Source organism: Rousettus aegyptiacus, unplaced genomic scaffold, assembly GCF_014176215.1.
Source record: "Rousettus aegyptiacus isolate mRouAeg1 unplaced genomic scaffold, mRouAeg1.p scaffold_m13_p_1, whole genome shotgun sequence".
In the NCBI taxonomy this organism is placed as follows: domain Eukaryota; kingdom Metazoa; phylum Chordata; class Mammalia; order Chiroptera; family Pteropodidae; genus Rousettus; species Rousettus aegyptiacus.
Window position 1 is genome coordinate 145,380,220 of NW_023416284.1, and position 18,227 is coordinate 145,398,446.

The 18,227-nt window shown below is 36.4% G+C and overlaps 2 protein-coding genes across 15 annotated transcripts in view; one reads left to right on the top strand and one right to left on the bottom strand.

Moving 5' to 3' along the window:
- Positions 1–6,095, bottom strand: part of AK9 (adenylate kinase 9) — a 98,592-nt gene extending 92,497 nt beyond the window's left edge. For 8 of the 14 annotated variants that reach the window (XR_004950876.1, XR_004950877.1, XM_016135462.2 and 5 more), the window contains exons 1-2: positions 5,345–6,094; positions 480–607 (exon numbers count right to left, since the gene is read on the bottom strand). Coding sequence is in view for 11 of the 14 variants with exons in the window: in XM_016135462.2 (XP_015990948.2) it covers positions 480–596 (117 nt within the window). In the remaining 3 variants the exon portion in view is untranslated. Of the gene's footprint in view, positions 1–479; positions 608–5,344 lie in introns of all 14 variants that reach the window. The other 6 variants (XR_004950878.1, XM_036220897.1, XM_016135470.2 and 3 more) reach the window with 4 other exon arrangements.
- Positions 6,096–6,196: 101 nt separating this feature from the next.
- FIG4 (FIG4 phosphoinositide 5-phosphatase) overlaps positions 6,197–18,227 on the top strand; it is a 98,157-nt gene continuing 86,126 nt past the window's right edge. Inside the window, exon 1 of the mRNA XM_036220900.1 lies at positions 6,197–6,489. Within this exon, the coding sequence (XP_036076793.1) occupies positions 6,424–6,489 (66 nt within the window). The 5' untranslated portion in view covers positions 6,197–6,423. The remainder of the gene's footprint in view (positions 6,490–18,227) is intronic.

Sequence of the window (18,227 nt, forward strand, 5' to 3'; positions counted from 1 at the left end):
GTTTTGTGGAAAGACAATCCATAGGTTCACTGACACTCTGTGGGCAAAGGTGAGGCACCTTACTTCTCAGTAGCTTCAGATATTAATAGGAGAACCTCCCATTTGCTCCTATAGTGTCCTATCTTCACATATCCAGAGAACCTCGCAACAAATTCCACAGAAAGTTTTATATGCAAATTGAGTCTGCAATAACCTTGGATCACATGTTTTTTTGTCATGGTGCAGTGCTTTGATAGGTTAATTTTTTGTAATATAAAACCAAAGATAAATACAATATGGGTTCCTTTTTATTTATAGTATACAAGAAGAAAGTTATAAATTTACAACCAGCATTATATCAGATTTTAAGTTATACAATGGAAGTCTAACAAACTCAAAAAATTTAGCACACTATGTGGTTTTCATTCTTGTACGGTAACAGAGGATTATGATTTTAAGAATAAAAAATTATACTAAATAAGTTAGAAGGGGTAACTTACTGGTTTCCCGAATACAATAAAGCAAACAGGTTTAGATAACATAAAGTCTTTTTCAGCTTCATCTTCATTAAATATATCCACAAAAGGATGCTCTTCTATCTTCTCTTGAGAAGTCATAATACAAAATACTGCAACAAGGAAGAGTAAGACTGTTAAAAGCACCTAATTTAGTTGGAGCAGGTAGGTAAGCTAGGGAGAACTGGAATGTCCTGTGAATTTACTTAGTCCAGAAGCTATTTCACACCACTAAACACATGGATTTTTGCCAATAATTGTAAATAAGTTAAACTCCTCTATTAAAACAATAATAGGCTCTGGGTTTGATATAAAAAAGCAGTAATCTAGCTATTAAAAAACACAGCTAAAACAAAGTGTTCCTGAAAGACTAAATTAAGGGAAAAAACATACATGACTACACACATATGTTATGATGTATTTTATTAAAGTTCAAATTAAACATGTTATACATACATATACATCCGTACTTATTTGTGTATGTGTATGGGTACAGGGTCTACTACTGGCTCTAAAATAAATCCTAATGGAAATTAGAAAATATGTAAAACTAAAAAATAATGAGCATAATATATACCAACACTTGTAAGGTATAGCTAAAGTAGTGTTTAAAAGCCTTAAATACTTACATTAGAAACAAAGAGTCTGAAAAGCAATGAGATAAGCTCACAACTTAAGAAGTTGGAAAAAGGAAAACAGAAAAAATTAAAAAATATATATTAAAATATAATAGAAAATAAATATTATAGAGGGTCAACAAAGCTTAATAGTGGTACTTTGAAACAACATATAAAAAGAAAACTTCTGTCAAGATTGATCAAGAAGACAGAAGATACAAATAAACAATACTGCATATCAGTTTTTTTAGAATTGTATTTTCTTGCATCTTGAAACTAACATTTTTCAATGTTTTTGTTATTGTTTATTTCTAACTTGTATTATAATCAAGAGAATAATGTTAATTAATTCTCCATGTTATAGTAATTCTTTGAAATTTGTTGAGGTTTGTCATACAGCTGAGCACATGGTAATTTTCAAAAAATCCCTTGTATTCTTGAAAAGGATATGCAATTTACATTTGTTTGATGTCATGGTCTTTAAATGTTGTTTACATCAAGTTTATGAATTTTACTGGTTAAATCTTCCATAATGCTTACTGACTTATTGCCTACTTAATCAAATAATATTAGATATAGAAAAGAGAAAGGACTATAAAGATAATAATACTGCAGGTATAGGTGATAAGCAGATATCATAAACTATGTTATCCAATACAAATTTGAAAACTTAAAACAAAACTGGTAAACTTCTAGAAAAATCAGTTTCTCGAGGAAAAAAAAATGAAAACCTGAGGGGTTCTATAACCATTAAGGGAACTGAGTTAATAACTAAAAATCTTCCCACAAAGAAACCAGATGGTTTTATTGACAAGCTCCATGTCTTACAATCTCAGAAACACTCTTTAAGAAAAAAAAAGCGTAGACTTCCTACATAAATTTTTGGGTTCCATATAACCTCCAAACCTAAACCAGACAATAGTGTGAAAAAGCAAATTATGTGCCAATTTTCTGCATGAACAAGATTTTCAAATTCTTAATCAAAATAATAGTAAATTGAAACCAGAAATACATAGAAAAGATAACAACGTCAATGGCCAAGTTGGGTCTTCCTCAGGATTTCAAGGTTGGTTTAATATGAGAAAATTAATTTATATTAAAATAAATTAATGGATAAAAACTATATGATCATCTTGATAGAAAAAGTATAAGAAACAATTCCACGTCTTTTAATGATTAATAAAAGATAAACTTCTTAGCAACTAAGACTAGAAGGGAACTTCTTAACTTTGATAAATGGTATGAACAAAAGACAAATATTTTATTTAATGGTTAAATAGTAAAAATGTTCTTTTTAAGGTCATAACAAAATAAAACTGCAATTATTCCCAGTTGATATGATTATTACATAGAAAACTCACAGATAAATTTTAAAAATGAATGAGATAATCCAATTTGCTGGATTCAAAATCATTATACAAAATTCTGTTGCATCTCTACATACCAAAAATAACTAGAAAGTACAACAAAAGATAAATATGACTTATCTTAGAAGCAAAAATATAAATTAACTAGGATTAAATGTAACAAAAGATATATAAGCCCTTTATGGAAAAATTATAAAGCCTTATGAAAAGACTTTAATAAGCAGACTTCAAAAATGGAAAAAAAACTATGTCCCAGTGGTCCGCCACACTATTCATAGAACAATAAAAAACAGATTGAGGGGGCTATATGCTTCCAGGTAAATGGGATGTGATTACACTTCTCTGTGGAAGTTAAGCATTTCCAAATGTCACTATGAAACAATACATAGTAAGAAATATTACTAGTATATTAAAAATATTTGAGATGACGACTTCAACAACTGAAAGGCTGATTTTTTTTTTTGAATACCAAAAGATAACTAATACTACTATCAAATGTAGTTCTAAGGAGGGAAATCTTTTAGAGAGATGGTGCATTTATTAAAAAGTCTCTATTATAAATTAAAACCGGGACTCTAAGGTCTGGGATGGGGCTATCTAGGATGTCCCAGTGCCTTAAACCCCAGTTTACCCTGAATGCTCTGCATAACAGAAGTAGTTCCCTCATTTCTGGCAGATAGGTGCCTCTTCCTGCATGGCCTAAGGCAGATACCTCACAAAACAGTGCTTGTCCTCCACAAGATCTGCCTTCACCTTCCCTCATAGCTTTTAAGGCAATAACTGGGTCGAGTGACAGCACAGCCCAACTGGCGAGGCACTGGTTCAGGAAGAAAAGAATTAGGTACTAAAAGAAGGGCCTGGCTGTGATGTACCAACAGGAAACTTTATAACATGCCTGGGAGAAGACCTTGAGGGTGCTGAGTGGAGGAACGTTGATTTGATAAAAGTTCATTGATATATGAGCTCTCTCCAATGACTCATGCTTTAACATCCTGGCTAGAACACCTGGAACAGGTACTAATTCTCTTGGTCAAGCAAGATTGGAAGAGAAAAGAGTTTTAAGGAAGAAGCATGTAAATGGACCTATGGAATGGTACAGCAAACATACTCTAGGGGACCCACTTAAGTTAGGTTTCACTAAACCTAAAACTGCGGCTGCCACCTGGTCATGTCTGGCTTCATATGCCTCTAAGGAGTTATTGCAGATGGTGGTAGGATTGCTGCTACATAATTGGGGCAGAGAGATGTATGTCTTGAACTCAGGGATCCTCTGAGACTCCTCTTGATGCTTTCATGCCCAGTGAATGGGTAACTGTAGCAACTACACCCTGGTAAGGACACCATAACCAGAGGCGAAGCTGCTCAGGGGCGAAAGCAGGTTACCCTATGGGGAGAACAGCCTAGATGGGTTGGCCAGGGTAAGGGAAATTTAGAATAGGTAGTAGAGGGGAGAAGTAATGAATTGTCAGTTACAAACCTAAGAGTGCAGGTGGAGTCTGTAGCTTGGATTAATTGTGTAATAGATTCTGTAGCTTGCCTTACTAATCTCTTTTTGTGAGTCCTTTTCTTTTAGAAATGGGGACCAGATATCACCTTAAAGAATCAGTGATAGATAAACTTATAAGGGGGGAGAAGTGGATATGAGTGGTGCAAAGGTTAGAACGTGTTGTGATTAGTGCTCTGCCCATATCTACTTGACATGCACCTTTTCCATGCATGGCCAGCCCATCTCCCAACTGCTAACAGTGTGACTCTTTGCCTAAGGGCTGTTTGGTCTGTCCGGCCTATTCAGTCTGAGCGCAAGGCAGACTGGAAGTTCCAAGGAATTAATGTTCTGCCATAGCAGGCCTCAGCCAATAACTGATGGGACTTGGTGAATAAATACCCCAGCTCTCTTTCCTGTTAAGAGGGAATAACTGAGACATATATTCAAGTAATCCCCAGAGAATTCAGCCCACAGAGAAATTTGCTTGATAATATTCTCTTTATTAGCTTCTCTCCCTTCTCTGCTGTTGTTTGCTGGATCATTCTCCACATAAACTATTGTCCTCAAACTTTTGTCTCAGGACCTGCTTCTGGGTGAATCAAACTAAGAGAAGGTTCAAATGGAAGGAATTGTTTAATTAAATGGAAGTGTTTAATTACAGTGTAAAATAATAACTGAAAACTAAATATTGGTAAACCAGAACTCTACCGTTACTTTAAGAGGTTTATTCCTAAATAAAAGCATTTTGCAAATATTTAACTCATGTTCAGAAAGAGTCAGTTTCCATTATAAAATGGAACAGAACTAAATATTTTTCCCAGTTAAAAGATCTAAGTCAATGCAAAAAAGCAGAACTGACATGGTCACCTTTCTAGCGCTTGATAATAAAAAAAAGGTGCCAAACTGTGAAAGAAAATTTAAAATAATTATTTAAAAAGTTTCGTAATTTATCAATTTTGAATTTATAATATTATTTCTAAAATCAGTTATATAATCTCAAATATCACCTTGTTAAGTGGTTATACTACAACTCAACACAAATTTTTAAAGTTTTCTTACATTTTTAGCAGTTGAAAAACCCTCTAGCAGTGGATTTTACGGTTTACAAGGGGCCCAACTCCTGGGAAACCTAGCACTCTGCCTGGGCTAGCTAGGCTGCCACTGCAGTACATCTTATATTCTCATAGCAGGTGCTTAATAAATAGTTGTGGAATGAAAAGATTAGTTGTTGAAAGGGGAAGTGGTTTTAAAAAGCAGAATTTAAGGAGAGCTCCAATTTTAGTTTAGCAAGAAAAGGAACTGGTCTGGGGTCGCCACAAGAAGTGGGATTCCATTCAATATATCCCAAAATGCACCCGAGCAGAGAAGTACAACCCTTACCTGGCCGCAGGAGACCCCAGCGGACCCCACTGGCCAGCCACAGCCACCTCCGTGGACTCTAGGATCTGTTGGGCGGTTGCCGAGGGAACCCCAGGCAGTACTGCGCGCAGGGCCTCTGGGGAAGAGGCGGGGCCTTGCTGGAGTGGGGTGGGACTGTAATTTCTTAAATATTCACTTTTACACCTAATTTTGTATTCGTAATTATAACACATTGCTTTTCACAAATGTGGAAGGCAATAATCAGAAAGGGTAAATGCATTGCCCATTTATGTTCACACACATGAAATGGAGGAAACCTTATTTTAACGCCGAACTGCCTTATTCCAAAGTCGATGCTCCACTACTCTCGACAGTTTATTTGTAGAATTTATCAATGGTTATCCGCAGGCACGAACACGTGACAAAGTCCAACTTTTCCAACTTTATTAAAAAAATTCCTTGAACCACACACCCTCTGGACGGTACAGATTTTGTTGACTCTCATAAGGGTAAAACAGACGAGGAGACGAGAGGGGAAAACACTCAGTGAAGCACCATCACACAAGTTTCCAGGAAAATAAAGGCAGAAAGAGAGAACGAAACAGACCAATTTGGGAATGGATCTGTCTGCAACTGGGAGAAACGCTTCAAAAGAAACAAACAACCCAACCCGAAATCTTCCCCTTTTTCAAAGACAAGGACCAGCTAGATAGACCAGAGGATCAACTAACCCACAACCTTTCCGCCGCCTTTTTGCTCCTGCCCGCATCAAAAATGGCGCACCTCACTTCCTCCCTCGGCAGCACGCAGGTTCTGGGAACCTCTACATTACCTCTCTATGGTATATCCTCCAGCCCCGCCCCGCCGCGTCTGGGGCGGGCCTTGCCTGAGGGTGGGGCGTCGGGATCCGGAAACACCTGAGCTGTAGCAGGTTGTCTGTGTCTTTAGCTTTAGGGCCCAAGAGGTGTTTTTCCTGGCTGGACCTGGTGCCTAGGGTCTGAAGTGTCTTCTCTCTGAGTCTTCTGGGGGCAATCCGGAGGCTGCTGCAACCTGGGCCGCGGCCTGGTGCCCTGTTGTGGGGGACCGCATTTGCTCGAGCCATGCCCTCGGCCGCCGCCCCTATCATCAGCTCGGTCCAGAAGCTGGTGCTGTATGAGACCCGAGCTGTGAGTACCCGGCGCGGCGCGGGCGAGGGGATGGCGGGAGAGTTGGTGTGCGGCCGTAGGGCAGAGACAGCACCACTCCTCCAACCCCCATTTCCCTGATCCCAGCCTTGGGGAATGTGCCTGAGGGGGCTTTGCCCTGTCCTCGCACCCAGGACACTGGTGCTTTTGTATGCACACGTTTCCACTTAAAAGCCATGGTTTAACACACTGGAAACAGGTGCTTGTGGCATCTCAGAAACTCTTCCTGAGGTTCTGTAAGAGTTACTGGATTCTTGTCAACTTTCTGAAAGTGTTACAGAGTTCTGTGGTTCACTGGCTACAATACAAGCATGGGTATGAAAAAATAGTTTTGACCTGTGAATCGGTAACTTGTCTGTTTTTCTATTCCATGGCATACCATCACTGTGATAGATGTTAATTACCAGCAGTTTTATAGCTGATATTTTTGGGTTTATTTGAAAGGAAAGAAAGAAAATTTTTGTTTAAAGACAGCTGATTTGTTTGGATAAAATTATTTTGCTTTTTGCTTGAGTTTTTTCCAGCATATGCTTTTTTTGTTTCATTACTTCAGATGGCTTTATAAATAGTTACTAATCGAATAGTCAAAGCATATCAGTTTTTATGTTTTGATTAGTAGTTCCCTAAACTTTAGGGAATGGTGTTTATATAGCTTTCCTAAATTGCGGTCATAGGGTCTTTGTTTAAAATTCATGATAAGATTACACATGCTGTAAGCCTACGTAATACTCTTTGTTATGCTGTGGAGTGTGTTATAAGGCACATTTGGTGGAACTTGGCTTGTCTTCATGAGAGCAGTACAAGAAAGTACTTAGCTTAACAGTTTTCTCAGTTAAAACATGGTCCTAATAGCATGTCTTCCTCAGGTCATCATTAGTACAGAAATATTGCTGACCCTAAATTAATATTACTGACAACTTTATTTGATTAGATCTAGACCAGAAGATGAAATTATCTAATATACTGTATTTGCAAATATCTTCAGTTTTTCTCTTAGGAGAGTCATTCAGATGTATCATTTTGACACTGAAGCAAAACTTTTTGCTTTCTGTACAATGGGCCCCTAGTTAGAAACATAAATACCATACTGAAAACAGAAATAAGCTGAGTATTCACGAAGACTAGCTGAGGTGTGTTCTTTGTAAAACACAATTCATATTTTAGCACTCTTCTGCTCAGAAACGTTTAGCGATAAATGCTGAATGCCTTAGTTTGGCTTTCAAAGCCATATGTTATTGGTCTTCAGCTTATGTGTCTGGTCTAATATCTACTATCAATTCAGTAATCACTTAAAGTGGATTAGTTGTGTGCTTTCATGTACCTTATTCTGCAGCAAAATTGTATTTCTTTCAGTTTCCTATATCTGTTTCTGCTGTTCTCTTTCCTTGTAATGTTCTTTCTGTCAAAATCTTGCTGGTCCTCATAGCACAGATCTGGTACATTGCCTTGTAAACAGGAGGCTCTCAATAGATGCTGGTGGAGGGGGTTCAACACAAACAGATGTGTGTTCTAGAATTCAGCTGTGATACCTCTCAGTTATCTAAGTAAAGGAAACTAACTCTGACCAGTTTGAGATAAAAGGTAAATTTATCATTAGGATATTGGAAGTGCTGTTGCATAGAGGAATCATTGGAGGAACCTAACTCCCAGAACTGTGGAAAGGCAGAAACAAGACAGGGGGTTTAAGGATCCTCTCAGAGTACTGCAAGGACAGAGCCTAGTGCTGGGAAAAGGAATCTGATTGACTCATCTATGGTTGGGAATCTGCCGCTAGTTGGACCAACCACGGTGGCCAGGAAGAGTCCAGCAGTAATGACTGTGCTATGCCTTTGTTTCAGGGAATAGTTGGGCCAGGGCAGCCACCTGAAAAAAGTCTGCTGCATTTATTTTTTTCTTTTTTCTTCTTTTTTTTTTTTCAAAATTATTATTTTTTTATTATGGTGACATTGGTTAACAAAGTCCAGTAAGTTTCAGGTGTATAATTTAAGGCATATATATATTATATTGTGTTCTCTGCTGCATTTAATCTTTGAACCTAAGTTTCTTTGTCAGTGCAGCAGGTGATTCTTTGTTTTTGTTTGTTTTTATTTTTTATTTTTTGACTTAAGCAAAGATATAACCAGAAAGATTTTTTTGAGTAATAAGCTCAAAATTTAAGGGATGTAAATAACTCAGAAAAGCATAAAATTACTGGCAACCAAGTAGATCCTAGAAATTAAACAAAAGAACTGTAGCAGGTTGTATTAGTGAGAATAATTGCTAAGGCTTTTTGAGCACTTCTATGCTAGACACTATTCAAATCACTCAACATATATTTTATTATTTAATCCTCATAAAACCTCTAAGAGGTAAATGATGTTACACTACTACTATTATTACTTGGTGAAGAAAAAAATGAGGCAAAGAGAGATTAGGACAGTCTACGGAGTGTGGCCGGGAACAGCTGCTAGGCATAGTTTGTAACTGGACTGTAATAAATTATATAGAGAAATTGAGAGTAAATGATTAGAAACTTTTATAGCAGTTTGACAGAGTAAGTATATTTCTGATAAATTAGACAATTTATAACATGTTGTAGTTTGTATGTCTTTTTTTGTTTTTCACTTTTCTATTATGGAAATTTTAAGCATATACAAAGTAAACAATGATATAATAAATTCCATATGACCATCACCCAGATTCACAATTACTAACATTTTGTCATCTTTTATTATCTATAACTTGTTCTGTTCTCTACCTACCATTTATTTTTGTATAAGTTTCTTTTCCTCTAAAATTTATATAAATTGAAATTACAAATTTAAACTGTATCATTTGGACAGGTGTGTACATGTGTGTAAACCACACTCTTATCTTGCCCCAGGAAGTTCCTCTGTGTCTCTATCCAGTCTGCTCTCTTCACCTTCCTGGAAGCTAATATTCTATTTTTTATTACCCTAAATTAGATATACCCGTTCAAGAATTTCATGTAAATGGAACTGTATAGTACACACTCTCTTGAGTCTAGCTTCTTTTGCTCTGCAGAATGGCTTTGAAATTCATCCATCTTGTTGTTATCAGTAGGTTGTTCCTTTTTATTATTGAGTAGCAGTCCATTGTATACCTATTCCACAGTTTGTTTATCCATTTTTCCTTATGCTTTAGACTGTTTCGGAATTTAAGCTGCTGTTAAGTCAACTATGAACATTTTTGACTTCAAGTATGTGTGGACATGTGTTTTCATTTCTGTTTTATACCTGTGAATGAAATTGCTAGTCATAGGGTTGCTGTTAGATGGTTGTTCCATTCTACTTTCCTGTCAGCAATGGATGAAATCTCCATTTCTCCATATCCTTGCCAGCATTTGGTGTTGCCAGTCTTTTTAATTTTAGTTATTGTAGTGTATGTATAGTGGTATCTCATTATGGTTTTAATTTGCATTCCTCTAATGATTAATGATGCAGAGCATCTTTTCATGTGTTTATTGATGATTTTTACATATTCCTTTGTGAAGTGTCTGTTCAAGCCTTTTGCCTACTTTTAAAAATTGAGCTGTTTATCTTTTTATTTATTTTTGGTAGGAGTTTGTCAGATATTATGGATCAAGTCCCTTGTCATATACGTTTTGTGAATATTTTCTTTCAGACAGTGGCTTGCCTGTTCATTTTCTTAATAATCTTTTTTTTTTCAACTTTATTGAGGTATAATTGACAAAATTGTAAGATACTTAAAGTATACAATGTAATGATCTGATATATGTATATGTTGTGTGAATGATATTTTGCTGAGTAGAAGTTTTTAATTTTAGCGTAGTCTAGTTTTTTTTCTTCTGTGGTTATTGCTTTCTGTGAGCTATATAAGAAATTTTTGCCTACTTCCAGATCACAAAGATATTTTCCTATGTTTCCTCTAAAAGACTTATACTTTTAACTTTTATGTTTAAGGGTATGTTTTATATTAAGTTAATTTTGTGTATCGTGTTATGTAGGGATTGTATTACCTGCTGTGCTATAACAAATTTCTCCAAAACTTAGTAGCTTTAAACAGTAAACATTTAATATTTCATACGGTTTCAGTAGGTCAGGAATCTGGGAGTGACTTAGCTAAGTAGTTTTGGCGCAAGGTCTCACAAAGTTGCAGTCAAGATGACAACTGGGTTATGATCATCCGAAGGCTTGACTGGGCTGGAGGACTTACTTCCAAGACGGCTTATGCACGTGCTTGGCAAGTTGAGTTGGTTGTTGACAAGAAGCTTCAGTTCCTTACTTCATGGACAGTCCTCTGAATATCTTTATGATGTGTTAGCTGGATTTGCCTAGAAAGTATCCAAGAGATACAAGGGCGAAGCTGCAATGTCTTGGTGACCTAGCCTCAGAAGTCATGTTCCATCATTTCTTCAGTATCCTGTTGGTTATGCAAATTCAGCCCTGTTCAGTGGGAGGGAACCAGGAGATGAGAATGATTAAGGGTTCTTGGAGGCTGGCAACATAGGGATCAGGGTTCACTTTTTTCATACCTCAATTTATACAGCCTTATTTGTTGGAAAGATTATTTTTTATTGAATTTCTTTAGAATGCTTGTGAAAAAATTAGTTGAAAAAAATGTGAATTGATTCTTAAGCTATCTATTTTTTTCCATTGATCAACTTGTTTTTCTGCCATTACCACTTTGCCTTAAGTATTATAATTTTAAAGTAAGTCCTGAAATCAGGAAGTGGGTTTTGCAACTTTATTCTTTTCCAAAGTTGTTTTGGTTATTCTATATCGTATCCATTTTCATATGAACTTTACAATGAGCTTGTCAATTCTATTAAAAAGCCTATTGGGATTGTGATTTGGATTTCATTGAATATATAGATCAATTTTAGGAAAACTGAAGCTTAATAATATTGAATCTTTCAGTCCATGGTGTATCTCTTCATTTATTTAGATCTTTAATTTCTCTCAGTAATACATTGTAGTTTTCAGTGTAGAAATTTTATATATCTTTTTAAAAATTATTTCTATGTATTTTATGAGTTTTGATATTATTGCAGATGGAATTTTAAATTTTATTTTCCAGTTGCTTATTGCCAGAATATAGAAATTGAGTTGATTTTTGTAGATTGATGACAATATATCATAAAACCTAACTCCTTTATTAGTTCTAGTAGGTGTTTTTGGCATTTCCTTAGTATTTCTACAGGAATAATCATATCATTTAGAAGGAGGAACACTTTTTCCTTCCCAATCTGGATGCCTTTTATTGGTTTTTCCTTGCCTTGTGCCACTGGCTAGGACCTCTAGAACAAAGGTGAATGGAAGTGGTAAGAGCAGACATTTTCTTGTCTTGTTCTTTATCTTAGGGGTAAACTGTTCAGTCTTTGACCATTAAATGTAATGGTAGTTGAATGTTTTTGTAGATGCCCTTTATAAGGTTGAAGAAGATTCTTTTCTATTCCTAGTTTGTTGGGTTTTTTTTTTTTTTAATTTTAAATTTTGTCAGTTTTTTTTTTCTGCATCTGCATATGGCAACTTCTTTATTTGCTTAGTATAATGGATTACATTAATTCATTTTTAAATATTCAAAAAAAACTTTGAATTTTGGGGGTATATCCTACTCGGTCATGCAAGATTATTGTTTTCATGTTGCTAGATTCTATTCGCTCATATTTTGTTAAGGATTTTTACCTTTATGTTCAGGGTATTGGTCTATCATTTTCTTTAACATTTTTGCCTGATTTGGATATCAGGGTAACTGTGGCCTAGTAAAATGAGTTGAGAAGTGTTCCTTCTTCTATTTTCTGAAAGTAGTTGTATAAAATTGGTATTGTTTCTTTCTTTAAATGTTTGCTAGAATTTACTACTGAAAGCATTTATACTTGGAATTGCATTGTGGAGACAAATTTTGACAGTAAATCAATTTCTATAGCAGATGTCGGGCTATGCAGATTTTAAGTGGATCTTGAGTGAGTTTTAATAAATTGTGGTTTTCAAGAAATTTGTCAATTTCATCTTAGTTGCGGAATTTATTTGCATTGAGTTGTTCATAATATTACCTTATTAACCTCTGGATGTCTTTAAGATTTGTAGTGAAACTCATTTCTGCCATTGATATTTTGTGTTCTCTCTCATTTTTTTCTTGATCCATTTTGCTAAGCATTTATCAATGTTATTACTCTTGAAAGAACCAACTTTTGACTTGGTTAATTTTTTGTACTGTTTATTTTCTATTGAATCAGTTTCTGCTCTTAAGCTTATTATCTTCTTCCTCTTAGGAATTTTGGATTAATCAGTTTACCTTTTTTAGCTTCATAAAATAAACATTTAGATCATTGACTTAATTTTTTTCTCTTCTAATAGAAAACATTTAAAACATAAATGTAAATAGAAAAATAGTCAAAAGAGACTATGGAGAAAGTATTAGTAGCCTAAACAACAGATAAAGTAGTGTAATATTATATGCAAAAAAATTTTATAGATTTGTCTGAAAAGTAAAATACCAGACAAAAAAGGACAAGGCCATGAATAGGTAATTTGCCAAAAAGAAGTATGAATATGAAAAGCTGTTCAACTTGCTGTTAATTAAAGTAATACAATGAAAATGGATTCCATTTTTCACTTGTCAAAATGGCAAAGATTGACCAAATGACCAGTCATTGTTAGCAAGTATGTGAAAGAAATGGGCATTCTTGTTTTTGTGGGTAGGAGTGTTTTAATGAATTATGAAGGAATTAGGGGACACATTAAGGAAAAAAGAGACATTGGGCAAGATCAGTTGTCTCTTGTCCTGAGGCTGCATTTAGAAGGATAATTGAGTAGAATTACTTCTGAGGTGACATTCAGGCGGTCATTGTTACCTGTGTTTAGAGGTAGAGTTTGAGGATTATTTAGACAGGAAAAGGAGGCAGATAGTAGACAGGAAGTCGTTCTGGTCTTGTGAAGGGTCTGGTCCCTCCCAAACTTACCTGTTCTCTCTGGCGCCCAGCACCTTCATGCTGCCCTTTGGCTCCTGCAGCCCTGTCCTGTGACCCAGGTCTACATCTACACATAAACTAAGGCCAGATCCAGTCCTAATGGTCATACAGCCCATTGCAACTATGAGCGTCACACAGGAGTTTCAGCAGCCTGAAGTTTTTCTTGGTGAAATTGCAATCCACCTTAGATGACCTACAATTTGTAGCTCTTACTTAATATGTGTTGCCCTATGGATCTTACCATTGCCATAAGTGACCATTGCAATAAGTGCACATAGCAGTTGACCTTAAAATTGGTAGCTGAATAGAACTGTGGCAGATTATTGTGTCTGCATGTGTGCTTTGCTAGCTTAAAATCATTTGTATGTATGCAGGTAGGTAGGTAGATGTGTTTTTAATTCCTGCCTTGTTACAAAAAGGTTTAAGGAAGCTTTTCCCTCCTCCCCACCCCATCATACAAAATAGAATAAAGAACCACATCATGAGGGATGCAGCTTACTTATTAATTAGCCTTGATATTAGCCTTGCTTTGTGTAATTAGGGAATGGAAGAGAACAGTATAGGACGCGGTTGGCTGAGGGATTGGAGCAGAGAACCAAATGATATAAAGTGGAAGAGAGAAGCAGAGCTGATTTGGGAAGTGTGATTGGAGGTACCACAGTTTCAAACTTGTGTCCAGAGGGGATTTGAAGCTTCCCCCATCAGTACAGCCATGAATCTGTAAAAAGTGAACTTGGAGACATCAGGGGTCCATTTCCCTTTCTGGGCTTCATTACTGGTTATGAGATTGTTGAATAAGGCCTGCAATTCTATTAGATTGTGAGAAGTAACTTCATCGTGATCTTTAAAAATAATACCTTTATTCTGAAAGTTCAAGTGAAGTTTAACATTAATTGAAGCTGTCAGATAACCTAAAATTTCTTCTCTTTCAAGAAGGTTAATTTTCTTCCCTCAGATGAAAAGTGAGTGATTAATTAGCCTGTCATTATAAAAGGAGATAATAATGTTAGTAGATACTGAATTTCCTATTAAATGGGTTACCATTATACTCAATTTTGAGTTCATGTATATATTTTAGAAACACATTCATCTTTATACTAAGTTACCACTGTTAAAGCTAGATATTGAAATTTGAAGCATTTTCATGAACATCGATGCTTAACTTGAGGAACAGAGCCAGCTCAGATCATCTACTGTCTTAATGGACATTTTAATATAGGTTTTGTTGGTATCCTAATTATCTGCTCCAACTCCTACTAAACCCCCAGCCCCAACATATTTATAAACACACGTATAAACGCCTTCTCCGCAGAGTTGATGTATACGTACCTGCATGTGTGTGTGCATTCAGGCAGTCCAGCTGACGCAAGGTGGATTTATGGAAATCCTGTACAATTCAATTGCTGCTCCCTTTCCTTCTCTGTTGCTTTTGGGCATTTTATTTACTTCCTATTTTACCTTCACCACTTGAACTTCAGACTACCAGTACTTGAGATGACTTTTTCTTTCTACGGTCCCTAGTTATTACTAAGTACTTATAATGAATTTGACCTCAACTTCCCAAATATGTAAAATCTCCATTAGATATTCTTATCAGTTTCATCTTTTTGAAGCAATGGCTCAAATCTAGACTGGTTGCTTCTGAGGCCTGCAGTACAGCTGCTATCTTGTTCTATTCACCATCATCTTGTAGCCTCTCTCGTGATGATTTCCTTATTTTCTCAGAACCTGTGTCTTCCTCTTTCTCAATTTATGCCCTCATTTTGGTGGAGCACCTCCTCCAATTGCTTTATGAGGAAGAGTTTATGGATGGTAATTTTTTGAGCCTAAGCATGGCTAAAATGTCCTTATCCTATTCTCACTTTTGATTGATAGACTTAATGTTAAAGATTGAAATTAATTTTCTCTTCAAACTTTCAAGGCATTATGTCCCTATCTTCCACCTTCCAATATTGTTGCTGAGAATTTCTAATGTTATTCTTTTCTTGATCTTTAGTGTCAAGCCTTCAAGCCTGTGTTTTTCCTCTTTAGAAGCTTGTGCTATGTTCTTTTTATCTTCAGTTTTCTGAAATTTTACATTCCTACCTCCAGAAATGAGATGTCACAAATTTCCACACCTTTTGGAGGTTCTGTGGTGTAAATTAGGTGGCTTCCTGACTTTCCTGCTGCCAGCCCAGGAGTCAGCTTTCATGGGCATGCTTTTCGGTTTTACATAATTTTTTTTTTTTTTTTGCTGCTATCTCCTTTACTCTTCTTTTTTGTTCTTGGGGCTCAAATCTAAAAAAGAAACATAAAAAACTTTGTTATTGTTTTAGTGAGGTGTTTTGGGAGGAACAGAAGTAGGTGTTCACTCTTCCATCTGTACCCAGAAGGCTACTCATTTGTCCTTCTACCAGCTCTGTCATGATTTTGCTCCCACTCCATCACTGAGACTGCCATGGAAAGACCACTCACAGTTTTCATTGTCAGACCCTTTGGGCACTTCTCTCGCCTCATCTTTTTTGACCACTAAACTGCATTTGATGTGGATATGACTGCTCACTTCTCAAAATGATCTCTTCCCTTTGCTTTGTTGGCTTTGTGCTGTCTTGGGGTTTTTCTTAATCACTGACTCTTCCTCTTGATCTCCTTAGCTGGTTCCTTCTCCACATTGAACCTGTAAACAATGAAGTGCTTCAACCTAGTTTTTGGGCTCTGTCTCTACTTTCACTCTCCGAAGTAAGTTTAAGCGAGTCCCTTGGCTTTGAGCCTAAGCATGGCTAAAATGCTATATACATGTACCTATGACACCCACCGAGATCTCTCCTTTGAGCTCCAGACTCATACAAAATTCCTAGTTGATCTCTTTGGGCATGCTGTCAACAGACTTCTTGGTTTTCCCTCAACCCCATTTCTTCTCCAGTCATCCCTACATCAGTAAGTGGTACCACCATCTAGCTAGTAGCTCAAATAAAAGTAATTGGATCAATTACTCCCTTTTCCAATTTAATCCATCAGCAAGTTTTATCTCCAAAATATATCTTTAATTTATCTTTTCCCTCAGGTGTCTAGCCCCGTTCCTGGCACATACGAGACATTCACTAATAAAAGGTCAAATGAATGATATCTATAGAAAACCAGAAAAATTGGTGTAAAAAAACTTGGACTCCTTAAACATGTTAGGGTCATGAAAGACAAAGGCAGGGGAACCCTTCTAGATTAAAAGAGTTTTGAAAAGACATGATAACCAAATGCAATATGTGATCCATGATTGGATTCTGGTTTTTAAAAAGCCAGGTAAAGGATATTATAGGGACACTTGGAGAAATTTGAATACAGATTGTATGTAGATAATTTTGTATCAGTGGTATTATGATTATGTGGGAGGTTGTCATTGTTTTTAAGAAATATAAGTTGTGGTTTTTAGGGGCAATGTGCCTGCAACTCTTTTTCAAATGGCTCAGAAGGAAAAAAAGCTTATCTCAAAAGGGAGGGAGGGAGTAAACAAATGTAGAGAAATGTTAACACTTGGTCAATCTAGGTGATGGGTATATGGGTTTTTATAGTATATTCTGTTACTCTTACTGTATTTTTTATTTTGAATTTTTTTCAAAATAAAGAAAGCAGTGAGGAAGAATTATTTCAAGGTAATTTTTAAGCCCCCAAATCCTGAAATCCATTTTAAAGCAAATAGATTGCAGTGTACCAAAGTCTAACAATATATGTACGTAGTTATAGAGTTGATATATTTAACAGAAAGGAAATAAAATCGAGTAGAAATAAAGCCTTTCTGGAAAAATTTCTTCTAAAATTTTGGTGTCAAAGTCGATGGTCAGCTATGCACTAGGGGGCAGTGCAGGAGAGTGATTCTGTCATAGCAGGCCAGCTGAGAGCAGTAGTTTTTCTTTCCCAAATAACTAGTTCCACGTGAGGTCGCTCTTTCTGCACAAAACCTTTTTTCTAATTCTTAGACTACTTTAGAAGAGAAAATGTAGATAGTTATGTCACTTTCCATTTCTTTCACCCCCGTTCACATCTGCTTCCAAATTCCGTGGATTTTAGCTTTGGCTGCCCTGCTTCCTGGAGGCTTTGAAGGGGTCTGGACATATGGGAGGTGTTAGATCTGCCTTTGTGTCTTCTCCAAAGGCCAGTAATACATTTACCCACTAGCGTCTCGGGAAGTGTGTGTGTGTGTGTGTGTGTGTGTGTGTGTGTGTGTGTGTATAAAATTATAAAATGCCAAATCATAGTCCCACTGCAGTTAATCTTTAGATTTCCTAGGATCTATTAAAATTCAAGAAATTCCATTCAGGAATTTTACCTCCCTTAAAGCTGTGACGTGCCTTCTTACAGAGTAGTGGACCAAAAAGGGCCGTCTTTGTGTGTGCTTACCACATAAAGATGGGTTAGTGTAAATGTTGTAGAAAGTTACCCAGCAAATTAAGTGATTGGTCTGTGGTAGGCAGTGTTCTTTCGCCTAACATTTATCCAATGCCCATGGGACCAGATTGTGCAACTAGGCTAGAATTAAAAACCACCGAAGTTAGGGTGTTAGCCTGTTTCCTGAGCTGCTTATAATTAGGCGAAGGGGACAGACGTCCCAAATAAATTTAGACAAGGCCTTCTGAAGTAAGTGCTGAATTTAGATATCAATAAAAGGGCTTTGATAGGGGCAGGTGATGAGAGAGGATTGTTGCAGGTTAGGTGGTGGATGTCACTTGTCCTATCTTGGCTCAGTGCAAATCCTGTTTAGAGATTCTTCAATGCCAAACTCAACATCAGGACAATGTCAGCCTCTCTGGACAGC